General features: G+C 39.3%; 1 protein-coding gene across 1 annotated transcript in view; it reads right to left on the reverse strand.

Annotated features, from left to right (window-relative positions):
* Positions 1-25,179, reverse strand: part of MED13L (mediator complex subunit 13L) — a 185,786-nt gene that overhangs the window by 70,585 nt on the left and 90,022 nt on the right. The window contains exon 4 of the mRNA XM_057411295.1: positions 22,910-22,993. Coding sequence (XP_057267278.1) covers positions 22,910-22,993 — 84 coding nt within the window. The remainder of the gene's footprint in view (positions 1-22,909; positions 22,994-25,179) is intronic.

Consider the following 25,179-nt stretch of genomic DNA (forward strand, 5'->3'; position numbering starts at 1 on the left):
GAGGTGCAAGTACTGAAAACCCATCTTTGCCATTACACATCTATAGTGACTGCTGAAAACAAGGCACCCATATTGATCTTTTAAAACACCTGCCTGTAAAAGTATACATATAATCACTGGATAGACTACATGTGAACTGTCAGAAAAAGGTCACTTAAGTGAAAAACCAAACATGTAACTAGCTGTAAAATACCAGGTCTGTGTGGTTTTGCAGTACAAAATCACTGGAGTAAGACATATAATGGTTTAAAGGAATGATCAGTAAGGGCAAAACTGGCAAAGACAGTGCCCTGCTGCAACTAACAGCTAGTATTGTATCTAGCTACTGATGCCCACATATGGACTAGTGCAGTATACACACTATAACTGTTGCCAAAGAATTGAACCATATGAAACTAATTACAGCCTGGATTCCATACGGCTTTATTTTTTCTTAGGCAAACAATACCAAGATTCTTAAAAGTACCTAAAAACATGTTTCTTATGAGAACTCTGTAGTTGACTCTGTTTTTCCTCACAATTTGTTCTTCTATAACATAACAAAGGCTGATAGTAAGTAGCACAATTCCAATCCAAGCTAGCCCTAGACTTTCCATTTCTAATCCTCTCTTCAGAAAGCAGAAAGGATTTCAAATTTCCTGCAGCCACGGGAATTCAAGAGAGCAGAAGGAAACCAAAAACCCAAACCATTGAACAAATCACTTCAGATAGATGACAAATTTTATTTCATGTGGAAGTTCAGAAGAAAATCTAGGAAAATTATTTAGAAACAAAACACAGTCTGGTTTTGTACAAAGTCGGCAGATTTAATACCAAGGCAAGACACTGCTGTCAAATGGCTCCAGCAGGTTCTGTCTGCCCTGTGTTAGGATCAATGCATGAGTTGAGTGCGAGGGAAGACTTCCTTCAGGGTTGAAAGGGTAATTTAGTTTCTATGGTCCATTAATTTCTTGGCTTCTTTCCCCAGTCTGCTCATCACTGTGAAGTGCAGTGATGAGTTTCAGAACATGGAACTTGAAACAGCAGCTACAGAATTCCTTCACACAATGACTGCAAAACATCTTACAGAATTAATGTAGCTTTGGAAATTCCTGACCTAGAATTCATACTGGTGTCTTGCATCAGGAGCCATTTTTACCTTTCAAACTGACACAAAGTCAGTTAATTACATTATCTATGGCTTATTCATCAGCATTTAAGCCAACAGCCTCCACACAGCCAAACTAGTTTTGCTTCAGCTGAATTAGTAACAGATGGAGAAGATACATTACCCTCAGTCACAAGGTTAAACAGATAATTATGAAAAAACACAAGTCTTCAATATTATATGATTCTATTAATGTTGCATGGGCACAGAGTAACATGTAGCTGAGTTCAGGAGGAAGGAGAATAATTTAGGTCACTTAAAGAAACTCATTTCTTTATTATTTCTTTCCTTCTAGAAGCACAGACTGCAACCATTGAGCTGAAGAAACCAAATTTGGCACGAGGAAGGCACATATAAGCCATAATGAGTTCTAGACTCCTAGGAAGTTACTGCTCCACAGTAGTATTTAACTTGGTGCAAATGCTAACATGATTTGATCCTTTTCTGCCACAGAGCAGGATGAAAACAGGGCTTACATTTAGTTCTGTTAGCCTACGCAAGACAACTTTCTACTACACCTTTATATTCTCTCTCTGTAACACAAATAAAAGCCAACCCTTCTCACATGGAATTAAGTGGCCTGGGTTGAAAAAGGACAGCAACGGAAAAGCGCTAGGAATAGTCAGAAAAAGATTTAGGGTTACCCTTCATGCGTTCCCACCCTGTACCTCAGGGCACAATCATTCCTTTTTCAAACCAGCAGCAAAAAGAAAACGGTATAAACCTGAATAATAAGTAATTCTTCTGTTAGTTTCCACTTTCAATCTCAATATTTTAAGTAGATTCTCCTCAGAATAAAGGAAAATTTTAAGTAAAACCAGGCACAGTTAAAATTAAGTTGAATTCAACCACTTCCTGGAATTTGGCCGGCTTCACTGACAACACTTGACAGGAGAATATAAGCTTCACTAATTCCTGCAATCCGAGATGACTTACACCAGAACTTCCTGCCAGACACACCATTCCTAACCCCTGGTGGCACTTGGGTGGGTTGCAAGGCCTGCCATGCCACTCTAGAGGAAAGGTCCTGTTTCCAGCAGTGGAATGGGATGGTGACTGTTCCATGCAGGCAAGTTTTCTGTAGCAAACTCCTCTTGAGAGAAGGGTGAAGAATTCTAGCAACAGATACACCTTGTCAGAATCCAGCACAAGATCCATTTCATTACTAACTGAACCAAGCAGCTCCAGCTGTTGAGTACAGCACTATTTCACACTGCTGCCTTCCATACAGTGAGCTACTGAACGTTATCAAGAGTGAGCCAGTAAAGGCTACAGTGTGCTACAAAGAAAGAATAAATCCTTGCCTTGCCTTGTTCTTATTTTGTTTGTCTTCCAGGTTGCAGCTTAACATATATGGGCAAATTATTACACAGATGATCCCAGCAAGTCTTATGCTTGAAGGTGGTCAGGTTGCCATCTCTTGGAGATCAGCTCCAGATCCCAGTTGTTTTACACTGCTTCAGCCATTTCCTCTTGTGTTATCTCAGCCTCCACTGGTAAGGTGGCTGCTGTGTTTTAATTAATTAGCCTACCACAACAGGATTTTGACAGATGATACACTAATTCTACAGTATACCTTCTTCTGATATATAATATGAACTCTGCACCAGAATAATTTATTTCCTTGGCAAAGAATGAGACTACCTGCATTCCTTTCTAACTTTCAACAACAAACACTCTCCCACTATCAAAATGACTTGGGTGGAGCAGCTCTGCTAACACTTTTCAACCATTTGCTAACGTTTTCCTTAATGGTACTGTTGGAAGGCAAAATCTGAATCAAGAAGGTTTTGTTAAGATTCTTAAAATGCTACTATGAAGACTAAGTCAGAGCAAGAGGAAACAAGAAAAATCTAAATACTGACTTGAATTCTAATATTACCTGGCCAGAAAATGCACATCTAAAATTAAGGTCCTAAAAATATGACTGTATTTCAAAGTGCCTCTTGAAACACAAACTATGCTGAATGCATTCTGCCAACATAATAATCCCACAAAATCAAATCGTAATTAGAATGAAGAAATAGCACAACAGTGATGAGGAAATTCAGGTTAGATATAGGGAAAAAATTCTTTACCGTGAGGGTGGTGAGGCGCTGGCACAGATTGCCCAGAGAAGTGGTAAATGCTCCATCCCTGGCAGTGCTCAAGGTCAGGTTGGACAGAGCCCTGGGTTAGGGTGAAGCATCCCTGCCCATGACAGGGGGTTGGAATTGGATGAGCTTTAAGGTCCCTTCCAACCCAATCCCTTCTATGATATTTTTAAACTCTCACACAGAGATACATATGCACCATCTCAATATACATATTATATATATATTATATATATAATACATACATATTAGCACCTCAAATAATCACCTGTACAAAATCTAAAGGTCAGAGGGAGGAGCGATGAAGCAGCAAACAACCTTCATCTTGTAAGTATAGCCAAACACACAGTGTATGTCAGAACCTAAAGTCATGTTGGGAAAGTTTTAATATTGTATAGGTAAATGATTGGTATACAATTAGCGAATTAATCACAAAACCATGTCAATAATAAATATCTGGCATAAGACAGTGTAACATGAGTATGTAACATGAATACACAGTTTCATCTAGTTGGAAGCAGGTAACCTTTAAGGTCCTTTCTAACCCAACCCATTCTATGATTGAACGGTAATTCCTGGGTTTATGTGTTTTGGCACATACAGAGGGGTTTTATTAATACACGTTCAGGACTGCTGTACTGCTTTGCAAGTGGAAAGTCCAGGAGTGAATTAGGCAGCTTATATGCTGGTTAAGTCTTTACAACGTATTATACTATCTTATATTCCAAACATAGCTAATACCTACTTCAGGAAAAAGTCCAAAGAAGTTGCTCAATTTAAAATGGAGATTTTGATTCCATGTTCAGATCAGAAAGCTGAACTATCACTGGCAGGCTATTTGGTTGGGTAAAGAATCTCTTTGAAGCTGCTCATGAGTTTGGAATGTACAAATGAAGACTGTATCCTAATGCAGCCAGCCAAGGAAGTCAGGACATAACTTTGAACAATCATGTGGTTACAATGGCTTCAATGGAATGTGAGATTCTGAAATTCTGTGCACCTCAAGTGTTTTTTAAATAAGAACTTGCAGTAATCAAACTGCAGATAAAGAAGTCAAGGCACTGTTAAATGAGCACACATCATATATAACACTTCTTACATGACATTGTAACTGAAACATCGAAAATGTAATTCTCATCTCATTATTAGCCTGGTTCAGGGCACTTCTGCTTTCTACACCGCAGATGTCTGCTACTTATGCTCCCAGTGAGAAACTCACCCACAAACCCCTGTTTCCTCACCATTACTCTCAGTAGTTTATTTTCCTTGTCATTACTCACAAGGCTTACCTCATGATTAAGTCAAACCTGTATTAACATGGTTTTATTTGCAAGTAGCTAATGTGAAAGAAAAATAACCAAACAGTGGTTAAGTATTCCTTTGCTCTGTGATTTTTAGTTTTTAGTATGGTTTCTTTGTTGTAATTGGGGTTTGTTTGGCTGGTTTAGGTAACTTCGAGTTCTAGGGCATTCCAGTATAGCATATATGGCCATGGCTGGGATTTTCCAGAACCGACACATATAAAAGTAATTCAGTTCTTCAGATGTACCTTTATAAGGTGTTATACGTTATCCCAGTGGAACTGTTCACATGCAGAATTAACTAGTAGTGAAGTGTTTACCACATATTGATCTGTAAGCAATACCATTTGACCTAGGAAATTCAAATCAAGCCAAACTGCTGTTAAAGAAAAAATTCTATATAAAAAAGCATTTATTCAACTATAAAAGAGCAGCTCTCCAAATGCATTTCAGTTTTTCACTAAAAACATCTGAAAATTATTTTCCTGACAAAAAAAAACCCACCCGAGTTAAAAAGAACAGTGGCAACACAGATCTATCTATAGGCGTGTAAAGATGATGTAATATGGGTGCATATGTTGTAATGGTCCTACAAGCAGAGTGTGGGCAACTGTAAGCATCACTTTTGTACCATTTTTACAGTTTATTTTAGTATAAGGAGCCTTTAAACTAATAAACAAACAAAGCAACAAACCTAAGGGGTTCTTAAAAAGATAATCACATGCAGATGTGTCATCTGTATTACGGCAGAAACTTTCATGTAATTTGCTCAGTGCCATTCTTTGCTACATAAAAGAGGCCATCTAGTAGCTAGAAAAGCCATTATCATAGGAATTCCCTTCTACTTCATTGACAACACAGATAAAAGCTTCTCAGACAGGGTCAGGTTTGCATGGTCAGCAAAAAAAAAGAAAGTAAAACCAGTTTTCCACTCCCACTTCTCTAGGGAAGGCTGAATATTAGGCTATTAGGTAGGCAGATACATTATTTTACAGCTAGCAAAGCCCTAGGGTAATAAAGAATGAGTGCAACTGCCACAGGCAGCTTTACAGGAAATTGTGTGAAACAATGACAGATGCTCCAGAATTGTTTCAAAACAAAGCAAGGCAGGAAGAGCAGTGTGTCACCTGAGGGCCTGCTCAGGAACTGTACTCTCCAGCATGCTGACAGAACCGACGTGCATAAAACCTGTATTCGGAGATGATGCGCACACACAGAGCCATACGAATGCAAAGCTAATTTGTTCTGTCCATGACTAAATATTTTAACAAATACGTATTTTAATTGCCATTCTCGAAAACAGATGGAAAAATCTTCCACATTTAACAGAAACTGCTGGAGACTGACAGGAGTAAGTGACAAAATTAAAGCTTTCATATGAAACTTTCCCATAAAAGGCTGAAGTCCTTCAGAAAACACTCAGGCACTTAAAATACTAAATCTCAAAACCTTCAGTTGGATTTAATGTTCTTTACTCACTTCTGAAGACAGGACTTACGTCACTAACTAACTTCAGAGCTGAATTTTGAAAGTAATTGGTTTCTCTAAGTCAGAAAAAGACACCAAGCAGGATCTTCAAGCAACAAATGCCAAACTCCAACTGAAATGAACGTGAAGGAGGTGCCTAAACGTGTCTGAAAACCCTACAAGTAGCTACCTGCATGTTAAATCACACAGATGCTATTAACTGCCCCCAAAAACAAGTTCCTCAAGATTTTTAAGTACAATGGAAAATTATCTTACAGACTGCAGCAGAGTAGAAGAGAGAGGAGCCTTTACACAGCTCAGCTGGCAATCTGCTCGCCTTTGGCAGCATGACATCGATCTTCTTATTCTGCAGTGCCATCTGACTGTTTAACAAATAAGGCTGTCTCTCTCTGATCTCCTAGTTGTTTTGTGTGTGTAACTAACCACACCATTTTCTTGCTTAATAGATATTTACATTTCCAGCATACTTCTGGCTATAAACTGCTTTAATCTATTTGCTTTAATAAGTTACCACCACAGTATGCAAAAATTCATTTGCCTGGCTTTTAGAAAGACCTTTATAAAAAGTAGTAGTATTTAAAAGCTACTAGTAAAATCACATCCCTGAAGTCAGCTTAGTACTATTCAAAACAAAGGAGTGGAATTTCAGTACAGTATATGTATGCAAAGTGTAAAGACAGGTGGAATCACTGTAACATTGCCAAGTGCGTAAGCACTCGATTCCCATTGTGATTCTAATTGTTTGTTAACATTTATAGAACTATTTTTAAAAGACTTTGGTCCAGATTAGTCCCCCAGATTACAAACTTTGCCACTGAAATATTACTGAACAAGCTCTGAAATTTTTAAAACAAGAAACAACTGTATCACAAAACCTCTTGTAACAGGATGCAGCAAAGAAAGAACAATAGGCCCCTGGCTCCAAATATGTTCTGAGTTTCATTTCTTGAGTTTGGCATCAAGGAAAATGTATGCTCAGCTTTATTAAAGCAGTCCACACCAAAACAGGAGCAGATAAACAAAAGTCCAACTCCAAGTAGTAGACAGATCCTGCAAGTGTGTAAGTAGCATAAAGCATGCTGTCAGAAAGCAGAAAGGTACTAGGAGAGCCTAAAATAAAGCAATGCTATTTTTAATATTTTGTTGCTGTTGAATGCACAGTACCAGAAATAGATTCTAAACTAAGTATGGAGGCTTGGGTAAGAGTTTCTTGAGCCATCTGTTCTCCAGGAGGGTTGGACTTGTTCTGTAATACCACATAAATGACAAAGCTGCAGTATATGAGGCTGTTCTTAAAAATGAATACGTAATCAAAAGAACTTTCATCAAAAACTATGCCAAAAACCAAAGTCAGTCCGGTCTCAAAAGAGCAGTTTACAGTTTTCAACTTGAACAAAACAAGTTCACCAAACTCACACTCTTATTCCCACATCTGTTAGGGCAGTGTATTGTACAAGGACTGACTAGTTTATTTTTCAACTCAAAATCATCTCCTCACACAAAGCGATCATTCAAATTTAGAACATTGAATAGATTTTTCTCTTTATACTCTTCAACTAGTCATTTACATCCAAAATGAATCTTCAAAGATCATAAATGCCACAGAAAGGGGAAATGAGAATACAGCTGAAATGACCAGTGTTTGTGTGGCATGACTGAATGTTAACCTCTCTGCAAGAATAGTGGCCTTAAGAAAAATTAAGCACAACAGAAAATCCTGCTGTTTATTACTTAAAGCTATACTGCTTTTTGTCATTCACTAGAATAGAAGAGAGGTTTAATCCCATTAACAGTATTAGTGTTATGTCCTGTAAATAAAATTGTGATACCCAGGGTGGGGGAATGGGTAATTACAGCCACTGGAGAACCGAATTTCTCAATCAACAGTTTTACAGTATTTAATTCCTTCATTTAAAAGATTCTTTTCTATGGTGACTTTTACCTGGAAGATAATTATTTCTCTATTGATTTTTATGATTAATAAAGATCCTGCAGGTTTGGATTAAACTGTATCAAACAGGTCTGTGGGGGTAGTTTATATGTTGCTCCAGCTTAGTTTAATTAGTTCTTTTAGTTTTCTCATTTATACAAACACTACAACTACTTAAGTACCTCTCCTGAGATCACTCAGCCTCCTTTGATTTCTTCCCAGTTTTGAGAGAGTCCTTGACTTACTTCACATTAGAAGTATCGCCAATATTAAGGCTAAATAATGACATTCAGAGGAAGAGAGTGAAGAGCACGATAGCAAATTCTGCTATTTCTGTGATACTGAAAACACATGAAAACCAGAACTCAAGGCAAAGAACTGCTGTGCAACTTCACAAAAGTTAGTGACTAGATGAGGGGAAAAACCCAAACAACAAAACCCACAAATGAAATTCAATAAGGATAAACATACAGAAAAGGTGCAGAAGGATAAAGGAAAAACAAACAAATAATACTTGTTGACTAGGAATTCCGGCTTTGAACAAGATATTACTGGCCAGGAAAGAAGTTCTTGAAACTATAGTTTGCATTTCTACAGAGGTACACCAGTTCAGAAATAACAAAAAAATCCCAAACAGAAACCACAGCGATGTTCAGAATTCAGAAAGGGATGAAGAACAAAAGATACGATTGCAACAGCCTAGAAACACATGAAGTATTTGCATATAACCTATGACTGCAATAGCCTAGAAACACATGAAGTATTTGCATATAACCAGGTGCTATTCTGAATCTCTTCCATATCAAGCAACGATGGTAGAAGGAAGAGATGCACAAGGAGGTAAGAAGAAAGGGAAGAAATATGGAATGATTTCCACACAGAGAACAGATAAGACTTAAGGAGTCTTCACTGCAAATGAGATGAACTGAACAGGGAGAGAGCAGATGCTAAACTCAAAAGGACTGAGAAGCAAAAAAGGATATAGACAGCTACATTTTCTCCTTCATACAGGAAGTAAAAGACCTACCAGTACACTAATGAATGAAAAATTCAAACAAAAGCCCCAGACTTTTTTCCACCCACTGCATAGATGAGCTATGGTATTAATTACCAACAAGCATTTGTGCATGCTAAAATTCAGTGTGGGTTCAAACTCAATTAAACTCACAAAAGAAAAATTCATCAACAGTTGTTAAACACAAAAATATGTCAAGCTGTATTGCCAAACTCAGCAGGAAGCTGACCAAGTGTACAGAAAAATAACTGTGTTCTTGGCATGACCTTAGCGTCTTCCCAAAGCTGCTCCACTTTTGACCACTCCTGAAGACAATTTTTAAGTTAAGGGATTATTTAAGAGGAGTATCTGGATATTCTTCTTTTGTAAAACTAGAAGCACATAATAGGAGACAGCTTCCTGCAACATCCACTGTGACTATGCTACACTGCTTTTTATTTTACTTGGTTAAATGCCATATCTGCCTCACGGCTGTGTCCAGAGCAGACAGGATCTGAAACTCTTCAGGCAACATTTTCCCTCCTTTCTAAATAATTTTTTTTTTTTCTAGGAACTGGGTGGTACAATAAATAATTCCACTGTATTCCTCTGTGCTAAGGAACTGTTCTTCAAAACATCAGATCATCACGTGGCTTAAACAACGTTGTGTGCACACACACAATGCTTCTGTGTAATCTGAAGACTAGTTAAAAGGTAATTCCATACATTAGACACCCAATTCCACACATTAGACTGTTGGATCCTTCAAAAAGGAAAGATATTTCATGTTCTTCCTTCAGATCAACAGATGGAAATTATATAATTAAAGGTACTGACATCATCCTCCAAAACACACTTGCAGCCCCCATGCTGCTAACAACTGGTAATATGGCGAGATTAAAGAAAGAGGAGATCCCCCAAAGTAGTTTTTGCAGCTTGCTTTCCTCACAGATGACAGAAAATTCCCTTCTCTAGTTGGAAATTCACTCCACCCCTGAATAATCAATCATCTTGTCCTTCTAAGATTCTTCTCCTTACAGTCCTGTCCAGGCTGCAGCCACAGTGGCCTTTAGGAAACTGACACATTAATCTTACGAATCATGAGACCATATTTTGGAAGTCCTTGAATGATTCACATGACTACCTACAAGGTGGTGGCTTCCATTTCTCATGGAATGTTTCCCTGTCCCTGCCATCCCTGCCCCAGGGAGGAAATTCCAAAGGAAAAACTGTCACTATGAGAGACTGATAGAAAATCAGGAGAGAACAACTGCTGTTCATGCAAATTTCGATTTTCCCAAATATTCTGGCATCTAGTAATGCACTGCTGACTTAAAGATGGCAATCGTGACACAAGATACCTGAAGGAAACTGCTTTTCAGTCCATATCTGGACTGGTTCTCAGAAATGAACAGAAAACTTGAACCACAAGCCAAGAAGAAAGTGTGGAGAGAAAAGGGGGAAGTCTACTCATGTAGGAAGAAAGTATCTTAAAAGTCACAGGCAGAAGAGGTTCACACAGATACCATTAAACCCAGTGATGCATGAGGAATAACTGTGATTTTTTCTTACAGACCACCAAGGATCAAAGACTTGGCCACAGGAGGGATTTGGGATCGGAGTACACTTCACCTGCAACTCCCTGGGGAGAGGAACCCTGACCAAAAAACTGACTGAAGCAGTTCCACACAAATTCTTTGCAATGGCTATAAGCTAATCCAAAAGTAGCACTATAAATCCTGAAGGAGAGTATCCACATCCAAGTATTGCAATGACAAACCTGCAGAGGTGTAATTACAGCACAGCAGCATGGACCACACGTTTTACCACAGGGGAAAGCCATGATCCATCATCCCCCGTTGCAATGACAAAACGTCATGTCAGTAGATGGCAGTATGTAGCATATTATTGGGAGAGAAGATGAGTTTGTCCACACTTGGAGATGAGCTAGTGCTGAGCACCTGGAAAACAGGTTTACTCCTTACTAATTACTCAGTCTTAGTTTTATTGTCAGGGTAAAGTCTAGAGAGACTAAATTCAGTCTCATTTATCACAAGTATTTTTATTATTTACTGATTTTTCAGAAAGAAAACATAAAGAGAATATCTGCTACGATCAGTGTGAAAGAGACGACTGCCTACACTGTAAGCCAGAAGCAAGAGTGCTGTACAAGTGGATATATCCAACCTGGAGGGAACCTACTCAGCTCAGACTCAAACACAGCAAATGGCTCCAGTTCTCTTTTTCAAAATTTGACCCAGTGTTTGCTCACCTGTCCAGGATTTCTCAACTTCTGAAGTGCATAAAGTCACTTCTCTGTCAAACCGCGAACACTTGAAAGTTGCCCAGCACTTGTGATTGAGAAATGGCCTGCTCCACATGTGCTTTTCACCCTGCCTCCAGCTTAGACCGCATCCTGCCTCATTAGACCTTTCCGAACACAAGATTTTTCAAAGATGAAAAGTCACAGAATCACATCCTAGTTTGGGTTGGAAGGGACCTTAAAGCTCCTCCAGCTCCAACCCCTGCCACGGGCAGGGACACCTTCCACTAGAGCAGCTTGCTCCAAGCCCCTGTGTCCAACCTGGCCTTGAACACTGCCAGGGATGGGGCAGCCACAGCTTCTCTGGGCACCCTGTGCCAGCGCCTCACAACCAGTCACCAGTCGATACTTCTTGCTACAATACAGAGAAAGCACCCAAGAATAAAAAACAGTGGCTACTTAATACACTTTAATAATCAAACTCTATGCAGTTTGCATCACCAAGCATAACTGTTCTAACTGCAGCTCCTCCCATTATAGACAGGTTTGAAAATAAGTATTACCGAGCTCGGAACAGAGTTCAGTTACAATGATTATGTAGGAGACAAGAAAAAACCCTCAGAAGCAAACAGAAGGGATTAAGGTGAAGAGAAGTAACCCAAAAATCTCAGCGCTTATTACACTTTTGTACTTTCAAAATGGACTGGAGCCATACTTCAGAACTTGCTCTGCTTTACTCAGTTGCCAAGTAAATCAAAGCTCAGAGATCAACTCTGTAATTACTGTACAACACCAGACTGGTCCTCAGCAATGTTCATGAAAAGGATGGCCTACAGCTCACAACAACATTAATAAAAGGAAGAACATAGGTTTACCTTACTAGTTCTACACAGAAAAAATGGGTTATATGGCATTATTTACATCGTACAGGATATAAAAAGCGTTCAAGTTTGCTGTCTTCTAAACTAGTAGTAAATTAATACCAAAACCAAGTTTCTTTAAAATTGTTTTTAGTCTAAATCTGAAAATTTAATAAGCCAAAACACTTAAAAGCATTCACAAGACTAATTCAGTTTTCTCTTCAACTTTATACATGGCTCCAGCCAATTATATTTTAATAATAAGCATTTCCATAACTTGATATATTACTCACAGAACAGTCCATTTATAACATCACATCATCTGATGATTTCTTACACAAGCACCTGATTGCACAATGCCTAACGGATAGTGTGGGATTGCACAAAGATGACAGCATTTTGCAATGCTTTAAAGTACTTGTTCTATAGACTACAGAGTTGCACAGAACTGTCCTGGCACACTGCTGCAGCTCACGTTCCAGAGAATTCACTACAGTATCTGCAACCCAATCTGACTGAGAGGAAGATAAAGATGGGGAAAGAAGGGGACAGAAAGGAGAAAAGAGTCTGAATTGTGATTTCTGCCAGTTAAAATTAACATTAATGCTTGAAAAGTTGTGATAGCAGACAGATAAACCAGAATGAAATGGTTCTACATTGGCTAAAAGGGGAAAAAAACCCACAACCCAACAATAGAACACTGCACCACAGTTCCATTTAGTCTGATTCTTCAGGTTAGCAAATTTTTTTTAAAGTGAACATAAGTCTTGGAAAACAGACTTTCAGAGGCAATAACCCAGAGAACTGTGCTCTGAGAGCTGCATTTCAAGATGAAGTTATTTTAAAAAGGTATAAAAGCATCAGGAAAGTAAATAAGGTATTACTGTGACTGAAATTAATTGGAACTGCTTTTAACTGAAGTTTCCTATTTTTGGAGAAGGATTGAAGATATTTTTGGCTTTAGGCACCAATTTTATCTGGGAATATGAGGAAGCGCACTTACTTTTGAGCCAGACTGAAAACAAATCCTACAGTGCCACTGTTTTTGCAGACCTCAGAAGGCTACACACTGCCTACAAGGGCTTCACATCTGTTTAAGCACAAAACCCAGGCTGATTTTCAGAAATTCAAGAAAGCTGCTGTCTCATTTATGGCTCTTGCAGTTCAATAAGCAGAGCCATAGCTGCAACTACAATTACAGTTGCAACATAAGTATTCAAATCTAAAGTCCTCTAAATATCTACAAAAGCCCTCAAGTCAATTCATTCCTGATACAGTAAGTGACAACACTTGTGTTTGGCAGACAGTGCAACTGGGAGTCCTGACAAATCTAATTAACAGCACATCAGGGCACTTAGTTTATCCTTTACATACAGTGCCAATAGCGAGTGTATAATGAGAAAAGGAGCTTAAACATTAGCAGGACTTCACTAATTGGTCACCAAGTCCTGATTAAAGCAGGCTTCCTATGTAATTATTGGAGTTCAAGTGCCTGACACAAGTGCATCCAAAACCACTTAATGAAGATACTAACTCACTTCTAAACTACAGAAATGAAAATAAGGCCCAAAGAAAATAAATGGACAACAGAAATACACAACTCTGATGTTCTTGAGCTATTTGCCATCTGTGTAACCCCAGTTCAAAATATTTCAACTGTTTAAATAACTGTCTTTTTAAACAGTTACAGAAGTCTAAAAAAAGTCATGTCTGAAATGACATTAAATAATGCAAATATTTTGAATATATGTAGACATTCCAGTAACCTTAGGCATACAAATATTTGTATATAAACGTTGTCAGCAAATAATAACTGCAAGAGAAGGTTTTACAAAGTCCTGAAGTTAAAGATGACAAGAGCAGCTTCATGTATTTGTTCATTTACATTCATTAAATCAGTAAAAAGATCCTTTACTTCAAAATAATGGCAGTAACTGATTTGCATTATAAACTGGAAGCCACAACAATATATGCCCTTATATCCCCCAAAATGGGGAAGGAGGAGACCTGAATGTGTGACTGGCTGCACACGGAGATACACATATACCAATACATATCCCCTATATCCTGGCTTCCCCGAATTCCTACAAAGAATGGCAGTTATACACACACACTGAAAATAGGTGGCTTCAGAGTATTTCAGAAGTCAAAAGGCAATGCAAAGTCTCAGGCTCCTCACAAATAACAAACTCGTGAAAGCTTTTCGAAGCTCTGTGGCAGCACCTTGGATATTTCTACTGGCTCAAGTACAGAACAGGAATAGTGCTTTAAAAGGCAGTGGGCAGATGGTCTTTTTCTTTCTCAAGGCAGAAAGGGATAAGAATTCTAACAATTCGTTTCAAACTGGTAGATGTTGGTCGGTAGTTTCTGTGCAGAAGCTCACTAGGAGCCAAATAACTGGAGCTTACAAACACCCTTTCACAAGATTCTGCCATGCCAATTCTGCTGCATACCCTCCTACTCACACCATCCTGCCCACCTTTTGAAACTTCAGTATGACATGAGGGACCCACCATCTACATACACTGTGGCTGCCAGAGACACACAGGCATTCCAAAATACAGTGCAAACACTACAAGGCACTGCACCAGCAAGAGCCCCATTTGGAGATAATGCTGCATCCATAGAGAGAGGTCACTGTGATAACAGAACTGTTACCAAAACAAAAGTATACTTTCAAGGAAGGAATTTAAAACTCATGTCTACCAACAAAAGTATCAGAGGACAGAACAACTACCAGGACATCTATCAACATCCCTTATGGTTTATCTTAGCTGTCTGGCTCAATTCCACGCACTCAGCAAACAGCTGTGTAAGACACTCCACAGCATCACAGAATTAGCTCAAGTGGGTATATGCAGCACACTGGAAGCACTGCTCCAGTGGCATCCTAGCGATGACCCCACACAGGGTGCCCTTCTGTTGTGCACAGGACATTAGCTTGACTGGCAAGGGTCAAGGAATCTGAAGAATCCGTGCCTGGGGTTGCTTTGCCACTGTCTTTTTACCACTCTTGCTCCCAAAAACGAAGATGAAAAGGTTGGGTCATTACCATGAAGAAAGCAGTCTTCAGTGGTAGCTGTTTCCTGCTTCACTTACTGAAGGACAGCCAAAAAAATTAACAGCTGTAGCTACATACCATAATGTAGAGCTGTGCAGAAGTAATGCAAACTGGGTCATATATTTAATATAGGCAATGAAAATTTTACAGCTCTGTGAGAGTTATCATCTTTTAGAAAATACTGACAACATCAGACCATCGAATATAGAACACTCCTTAATTCACAGCTTATCTAGAGAGTTACTTTGGTAATGAAGCACATGAACATTAAGACCTTCAATCCAAAATGCTGTTTTCCTGCACAGTGTGCTAACATTTTCAATCAAGAATTTTACATACAAGATTCTTGGAATACGAGAAAGTGACCCAAGACCACCAGCAGCATATATCCACTACAGATAATAATAATTAAAAATAGTAGTGCTTGAATAGCATTTTCTCAAATCATCTTAATTGTATCCTTAAATAAACCCAAAGTTATTAATAGCGTTTTACTGTCTTCTGTCTATGAAACAAAAATGCATTATATTTATTAGCCATATTAATATACTTGAATATAATTATAGTACTTTAAACATTTATGAATATAAGTATACAGATAACAATGACGCCAGCTTTTGCTGAAACATGCATGTGAAAACACTTTACAATCTCTGTTTTATATCTGTTCCTTCTGCTAAAACATGGATGGGCACCCTATCCATTGGGTACTGCACCCAATATGTCAGAATAGGAGAGAATTAATTAAGTCAGCTTCAGCACAAATTAGGTTACCAATTTAAAAAAAAAAAAAAAAAAAGCCCAACAACACAAAAATTACCCCCCAAAAAGCAAACACCAGAAGTCCAACCAACCGCAGCTATAACACACTAGATCTGTGTATGATTTTACTGAAACCATTAAGTGAGACTGAGAAGAAACTCAGAAAAGATGAGTATGACGTTACAGAATTTGCACCTCAAAAATAGGAAAATATTTGCCTGGGAACTAAGCCTCTTAAACTGTAGTAGGAAAGCTTATTTTTACAGAGGTAGGAAGAATTATTGAAAAACACACTGTGTATTTCTTATTACTCTGTATTTCTGTCACATTTATTTTGACAAGTCAGGAATAAGCACACATTATTTAAAATTAAATCAGATTGATTTTTATTATTTCCCTTCCTAGCCATTCCTCATTTATGATGGTTAGTTGGCAACATTGCACATACATAATACTACCAATGTACCAATTTCAAACTCATACAATCACAGAATCATAGAATAGTTAGGGTTGGAAAAGACCTCAAGATCATCCAGTTCCAACCCCCCTCCTGCCACGGGCAGGGACACCTTACGCTAAATCATATCACCCAAGGCCTCATCCAACCTGGTCTTGAACACCGCCAGGGATGGAGCATTCACAACCTCCCTGGGCAACCCATTCCAGTGCCTCACCACCCTAACAGGAAAGAATTTCCTTCATATCCAATCTAAACTTCCCCTGTTTAAGTTTTAACCTGTTACCCCGTGTCCCGTCACTACAGTCCCTAATGAAGAGTCCCTCCCCAGCATCCCTATAGGACCCCTTCAGATACTGGAAGGCTGCTATGACATCTCCACGCAGCCTTCTCTTCTCCAGGTTGAACAGCCCCAACTTTCTCAGCCTATCTTCATACAGGAGATGCTCCAGTCCCCTGATCATCCTTGTGGCCTCCTCCGAACTTGTTCCAACAGTTCCATGTCCTTTTTATGTTGAGGACACCAGAACTGCACACAATGCTCCAGGTGAGGTCTCACAAGAGCAGAGCAGAGGGGCAGGATCACCTCCTTTGACCTGCTGGTCACGCTCCTTTTGATGCAGCCCAGGACATGGTTGGTTTCTGGGCTGCGAGCGCACACTGAAGCCGGCTCATGTTCATTTTCTGATCAACCAACATCCCCAAGTCCTTCTCCACAGGGCTGCTCTGAATCTCTTCTCTGCCCAACCTGTAGCTGTGCCTGGGATTGCTCTGACCCAGCTGTAGGACCTTGCACTTAGCATGGTTAAACCTCATGAGGCTGGCATCAGCCCACCTCAGAAGCGTGTCGAGGTCCTTCTGGATGGCATTCCTTCCCTCCAGCTATCAATCGAACCACACAGCTCGGTGTCATCGGCAAACTTGCTGATGGCACACTCAATCCCACTGTCCATGGCAGCGACAAAGATGTTGAACAAGACCGGTCCCAACACCGATCCCTGAGGGACCCCACTCGTTACCGGTCTCCAGCCGGACACTGAGCCATTGACCACAACTCTTTGCCTGCGGCCATCCAGCCAGTTCTTTACCCACCGAGTGGTCCACCCATCAAATTGATGTCTCTCCAATTTAGAGACAAGGATGTCGTGTGGGACAGTGTTCAACGCTTTACACAAGTCCAGGTAGAGGCCATCAACTGCTCTACCCCTGCCCATCAGTTCCGTAGCCCCATCCTGGAAGGCCACCAAATTGGTCAGGCAGGATTTCCCCTTAGTGAAGCCATGCTGGCTGTCACCAAGCACCTTGCTGTTTTTCATGTGCCTTAGCATGCCTTCCAGGAGAATCTGCTCCAAGATTTTGCCAGGCACAGAGGTGAGACTGACTGGTTTGTAATTCCCCGGGTCATCCATTTTCCCCTTCTTGAAAATGGGGGTTATATTTCCCTTTTTCCAGTCCTTGGGAACTTCACCTGACTGCCATGATTTCTCAAATATGATGGCCAGCGGCTTCACAACTTCATTTGCCAGCTCCTTCAGGACCCACGGTTGGATCTCACCAGGACCCATGGACTTGTGCACTTTCAGATTTTTAAGATGGTTTCGAACCAGATCCTCTCCTACAGTGGGCGCAAGGTCTTCATTCTCACAGTCCCTGCATCTGCCTTCCAAGACTTGGGTGGTGTGGTCAGAGCCTTTGCCAGTGAAGAGTGAGGCAAAGAAGTCATTCAGAACCTCAGCCTTCTCCAAATCCTGTGTAGCCAGTTCTCCTGAGAGCTTCCGGAGGGGGCCTACATTCTCCCTAGTCTGTTTTTTATTTGCTATGTACTTGTAGAATCCCTTCCTGTTATCTTTAATACCTCTAGCTAAGTTTAATTCTAATCATGTTATTGAATTTTTTAAAACATGGCTAAAATATAAGTACACAAACTTGCAGAATTAAAAAAAATTATATGGCTTATTTTTCTCAAATTCCAGAAAATAAAACGCTCCAGTTTTAAATTCAGACATTGCACCATCAATCAGCTACCCTTTCTCAGCTCAGGAATCCAAATTTTATTAAATAGATCACTTAAACTTGTTTTACCACCAAGCTCCCACTGAATTATGTCATCATGTGATGAAACTCCCCACTACCATTTGCCAAAAGACATTATCTATGCAATGGCATGTATCAGGACCAAACCACCCATCACATTCAGACAAGGCGCTCCAGCCTCAGACAAGGCACTAGTTCCACAACTTTCCAATTCCTCCTGGCACAGCACTGCAGTTCTTCTCTAGAGCCCACCCAATTCCATCTTTTCCTATGAAGATACTGACTGACCGGAGCTCCTAACAGGCAGAAAGGGAATGCAGCTTGCAATATTGCTTGCAACAATGCTCAATGTCAATTCTGGTATCCTGATCCAGACATTCATTGGCTAAGTCCTATGACTACTCCCACGGAACTGAAGCAAATTATAATTTCCAGGTTCTCAAAGAGGAAGCAGTGCTTGAAATGTCCACATCTTCGGGTTTTGATGGCTCTGATTAATGCCCATTGTGAAGAAATGAACACAGCTATTGAGCAAACCTGGGTATGGATGTACTGACTGACCTCTTTAACAGCAGCAAAAGTTGAGGGATGAGATCTGAGGGGGGAAAGCGTTGACACGTGAATCCTTACAATACCGTACTTACCAAAATACATACAGCCCATGCATCCATAACTCAGAAATTTCTATATTCTATCTGCATCATACAAGGTTATCATCAACTGGTCTTATGGGACAGCAGTGAACAGAAATCTGTTTGGAAACTGCAATTAAAGAACTCTTATTTCATTACAGCCTAACTGCAATTCCACTCTTCCATCTGCACTGTTTCAAGTGCACAGAGGGTAACGTGGCTATCTAGACGCCAATCCTAGCAATCTGCTTTCTCAGCTAGTAACAAAAATATATCTATTGCAAAATATTACACTGCTGGAACATTTTTTCTTCTTAAGAATAAAAAAAACTCTAGCAGACTTCCAGAAGCAGAGATGACCCATCAGTTATTTAATCTACAGACCATTTTTTTTACATGTTCTTTACATTCAAGCAAATTAAAGACAGCTTATGTTTAGTTGGCCATAAACATCCAAACAAACTGATTTTCTCCCCCCAGTTTCCTCCTACATGCCAAGAAAACAATCACTAAAATAATTAGCAAAGTTGCTTGCATATGATGGCCATAATTCTTTTTTGCCAGTAAGATGTTCAGTATTTTATGGTGGTGCTTTCTGAAATGAAAAAAAATTCATGTGTAAAACTTGGAAATTGATTCTGAACAAGACTGTGAAGAACTTTCACTGCACAGTGGATGCCCTATCGATGGCCTTTATCAAATTCTGTACACTGCAAATGTACAAATCTCCTTTAGGAGGTGTAGATGAAAAAGCAACTCTGCCATTTTCCAGCAGCAGCACTGAAACCTATTTTAGACACGCACTGCTGTACAACGGACAATGAACCACGAAGAATTATTTAGTAAGTGACACATAATATTAAAGATACTGAGGAAAGAAAACCCACAAGTTCTGCGCTAAATTTCTTGTCAAAAGCATCTGGTTCACGCTGTAAGCAAAACAAAACAGCACACGGATCTGTCTAACTCCCTCTGCTGTTCCCTTGCTCCTCCACAAAGGACCTGGAAAGCTCTTCTTGCATAGTGTTTCTACTACTGCCTCGGAAGGTCATCCAGTGTTCTCAGGCCTTCTTTTCACACCTCAGCAGTAACTAGGTCACGGCCGCTGCCATGCTCCACTTCATCTTTGACTTCATTCTAAAAATCACAGACCTCCCTGCCCTTCTCCTTTAATGCCATTCACAAAACTCACAGGCCATGAATGAACTTACACCTCGAAAGCCAGCCACGTGAGCTTTCACTCCTTTCCTGTTTGCTTATGTGCAGTCCAAGACTTTTCAGTAAATTCCTGGAATGAAGTTAGTAACTGGAGACACTGGAAGTTTGAGGTGACTTAACTTTGCTGCAAGTATCAAAGCAGGATTTATAACTATTTGAATTTCCTTGCCACAATACCACCTGCTCAGTTTTTCCTCCACTGAAAGAGGATATATATATCTATACTATCTTCTGATCGACCTATCCATATCTTTCCCCACTCAAGGAGAACAATCCCAGACTTGAACCTAATCACTGTACATACATTTGTTGGATTTTATACATTAACATGGGTTTAGCTACCATTTTTAAAAGCACCACTGGCTTTGGTTATGAAGGCATTGCCCACAGTGATAAAATACCTAACACTCCCAGCTGGCCTCTTCTTCCTGCAACTACTCCTTACTGCTTTATCCACAGCTTAGAGCAAGAGTTTCACAAAGAATTTATATGGCATTAATGTTAATAATTTCATTTATGTAAAGATACCTTTTTGTGCTATACTGAGAAAGCAAGCTTAAAAGATTAAATAAAAAATGTCTGGAGAAATAAGTCCCCAAAGCCTCCTACTATTTGCTGCTATGATCTGCAGCTGACTCTACTGTCAACTTGTGCAGTCTCTACCACCAGCTTTCAGTAAGATTAGTTAAATTCAATGATATATTAACAGCAGAAAAATTAGGAACCTGATAAAACCCACAAAGCCTATCTCAAATTATGTCCTAGCTGTTATTGCTAAATAAATGTTTTTAAAAGTGTATATCCACAGGATTTATAGTGACAATTACTTTACTAAAAAACAAGCAAACAAAAAAAAACAAATACCCCCAAATACAAGCTAACGACCCCCACAAACCACCAACAAACATTATCTTCAACCCTAAAATTCTCAATAAAAACCTCAGATTTATATACAGTAATGCTTCAAATACAATTTCAGTTCAAGACAAATTCATTTATTACATTTTCCAGACCAGATATGTTTGTGTATACTGCACATATATTTACAAATGCAATTATCCCCCGGAGACTGTACAACTGACTCGATGTTATACACACCGAGAACTAAGAACAGAACCTACAAATCTGCAAGAATTCTACCACTGAACGCTGCTGGTTTTGACAGACAACATCTACTGTATCAGATAATCCACTTCTTAAATTGATACCCACCAGGAACAGACATGAGACTCACAAACACATTTAATCTGAGCACTAAGGCTGCAGTAAAATTGATAAAACAAATAGCTTTTGCTGAAAGGAGCTGTCTCCCTTTTGCAGAAGCTGGAAAAGGCACCGTTTCTTATTGTCACTTCGAGGAATTCATCTTTCAGAAAATTCAACTAGATCTTGGCATGATCAGTAAAGCAGCAGAGAAAATATACAGGGGAAAGGTGGTTATGTATACCTAGGACAGAAAAAGGTATGGAGAAACCTGGATCTTCCACTGGCTTCTTGCCATTAGATCAATGTGAAATCAAAGGTTACACATACATAGTGTAAGTTTACTTGGCCACAAAGCATAAGTAGCGAAAAAAAGAGATCTTCCCATATTGAGTTCATGCTTTCTGGTTTTAGAAAGCAGACAAATCTGAGTTTAATTACTGCATTCTATCTTAAAAATAACTGCTGTTTAGAAGTACCTGCTTAACACAAAGTCTGAAGCATTGAACTGTTTGTAGCATTATCCTGTAACAGAGGAAAGACATTTCTGCTCTAAGACAATGCAGTGAGATAAAGAGATGAAAAGGAGAATGTATATATGATCTACAGAATGATTTCTACCAGCACCTGATTTCTACCAGCACCTAATGCTGCCATGAGACATAGCACTGTGACTGCAGCTACGCTGGATGAAGAAGTTGCCACCCCACTTCATCTCCACTTGCTCATTACCTTCAAATCTTCCAGCATAACTGCATGTTTAGTCACTTCCTAACCCAGTTCTGTCAAAATGATTCCCACTAGAAAATCTGTGTTTCAGCTTAACTCAGATTATTTTTGACAGAACTTGCTTAGCAGATGACTATAAATGCAAGTACCAGAAGATGTGAGAACATTGTAACCTTTAGAGCTAGGAGAGGAAATAGCAACGAGCAAGTGGAGACTAGCTAGCCCTTTTCCGTGGTGATCCTGCTGCAAAAGAAGCGCATTAATCAGACACAAAGGTCTGATTTGACAGCCTGCCTAATGAGTACAAGCTGTGTATCAAGGCCGGCATCTTTAAAGGAAATAAATAAATAAATCTATACACCAGTTATTTTACTGCTTAAATGTCAGGTTGGGGTTAAGTGTCCAGAAATTCAAATAATTTGTTATAACTATCTGGAATTCTGGTGTATAATGACAGAAACAGGCTGACAGTATTCAAAAGATTTTAAACAAAATGTGGTATTCCTGTAGAGTTACGGGATAAATACCAACCTCACCTTCTAAATTATCATAATAAGACCAGAAATAAGTAGTAAATTGCTTTCTATGTTTTACTGATGTGCAAAAATATTGTGTGATTTTACTTGTTACATGGTAAAAGTGGAAAAACTACCACTAAGATACAGTATCAAGTTACCATCATGTACTAACACTGACAACACTGATAGGAACAGTAGTTGATATAGAGATCCCCTTACCTTTTATTAACAGGCTTCTCATCCTTGTCATAGGGTCTTATGAACCATTTTCCAATTCTCACGAAGTTTTTATCCATCAAGCACCTAAAAAATATTTACAACAACAGTTACTAGTTACATCTTTGGATGTAATTAAAAGCAGTCTTTGAAGACAGTACATCGAAGGGATTAAGCAGTTGAATTTCCATCATATTGAAATCAGTTTTGCTGCTTTTGGGTTCCATGTAACTTTGCCACTTCCTGTTTTCCCACACTAGTCATAGAGAATCACTGTCCAATCCTGTGAGGCTGTCCCTGATGCTGATCATCACAGATGCATTTTTCCCCTGTGTCTCTGACCGAATCTTTTCTGCTCCATGCTACTCTTTTTGCTGAATGATCCATCATCCTATTATTCTTCGTGAACAAAGACAAACCACAGAACGAATTCCCTTCTATATACAGTGTTTCTCTCAGAATTCATGATAAAAATATGCATTCCTGTATTTTTGGTATGGAATAGTAGAGTAGATGAATGACAGGAAATTGTATTAAGCAATTATTAACAATGAACTATTTTTCTTTCACATGATCCACAGCATGATCTCAGGTGTTTAAACTTCCATAATCACCATTTCTTCTCTTGGAAAACTTCACTCCAACAAACATCCTCCCACATGACTACATTTAGAGCAGTAAGCTACCCATTTTCTGTGGTCCCTTCAGAAACGCACAATTTTGTTATAGAAACTGTATATTCCGTGGCTTTAAAAGAAAAAGCCTAACAGTGAGGATGCAAAGCAATCAATAACCAATTTAGGCTGACAAGTTAAGGAGCGCTGGATGCCTCTCTCAGTCCACCTGTAGAGATGAATCACACTAGCCATACGCCAACACGATTTAAGTATGGTTCGTACATTAAACATGCAGTTGAACATGCTGCCTAAGGGATCACACACACAAATTTGTTACGAAGGAATGTTTTTCAGCAAGGTAAATATTATGCTTCCAAAATTCTGAAAAACTGGTCCTTTGTTGCTAGTGGTTTATTTACAATTATGAGCAATAGATGAGCTTTGCCTATACAGGTCTAATCAGTATTTCTTTATTCAGATAAAGAACTACTCCATTCTTCAAAGCTTTCCAATGGTTTATTTCTACAGCAGTTGCTAGAGAGTAGTCAAAACAAAACAAGATTAAAAATCACACGAAACCTTCTGGGAAAGTACATTCTGCAAGGTTTAGAAAAACTGTCTGATCTATACTTCAAAAGCATACCTAGAAGATAGATAGGAAGTGGACAACGTAGGCCCTCATATGCTCCTAATTCTTCTGTATAAACTTGGCAGGGTTTTCCAAAGTCTGAAGAAAATTCTAACAACACTTTCTCAATTAAAGCAAAAAAAAAACTCATCTAGCTCAGCTGAATATATGAGGACCTTAAACTGAGTATGAAAACTAAACCAGCAGAGAGCTAAAGACGCTGCTCTTGTGCTGGTGGGAAAACAAGAAGTATGCTTCAGCAACTGTTTCCCTAGGAAATACTTGCTATCAGAGAAAGTCTGTCAGTGTCAGCGCACTTTATACAAACAAAAGGAAGCCTGTGAAGTTTATAGCAGATCCCTAAAGAAAATAATCTGTTCTGGTAATGAATACAATCAACTCTCCTCCATCACACACACACACAGACCCTTTCCAGCACCGCATAGCTATGTCTCACTGTGGCAGGTTTAACTGCCTCAAACTAATGCTGCTTTCCTAGGAAAAAATGGGTAAACTCGGCCTTAAAAATCAGCCAACCCTCACATGCTAAACTACATCACAGGTTACTTAAGTGTAATGCATATGAGGAGGGAAACACAACTGCAGAAGCATGGATCTCAAGGATTCGGCTGGGTGAACAACTCATGACCGTATGGCATTATTTTTCCTCTGTGAGCACTCACTCGTAACTTGTCCCAAAGAGAAAGCTGGACAATGAACTTGAAAAAAAAAGGTCACAAAAGCCCAAACGAGCACACGCCTAAAGCAGCCATTTAGCCCTATGAAATAACGACATAAAATCCTCCGAGCTCCACGGCTCGGGTCTCCAGTTCAAGCACAGAGCCACGCTCTGCCCGAGCGGCACAGGAAAGCTGTTAAAGCACTTCCCTGCCACAAACCCTCACACTTCTGGTTTTTCTAGGGAAAAAATAAACCCGATAAAGGCACAGTAACGATTATGAAATAATACCATAACATTTTGAGCATTATTTCCTCAGAATTTCTAACATTTTCTATATTGAAAATCG

The sequence above is a fragment of the Pezoporus wallicus genome, unplaced genomic scaffold (assembly GCF_028554395.1).
Source record: "Pezoporus wallicus isolate ANWC-B61680 ecotype Strahan unplaced genomic scaffold, APGP_CSIRO_Pwel_v1 contig_6401, whole genome shotgun sequence".
Taxonomy (NCBI): domain Eukaryota; kingdom Metazoa; phylum Chordata; class Aves; order Psittaciformes; family Psittacidae; genus Pezoporus; species Pezoporus wallicus.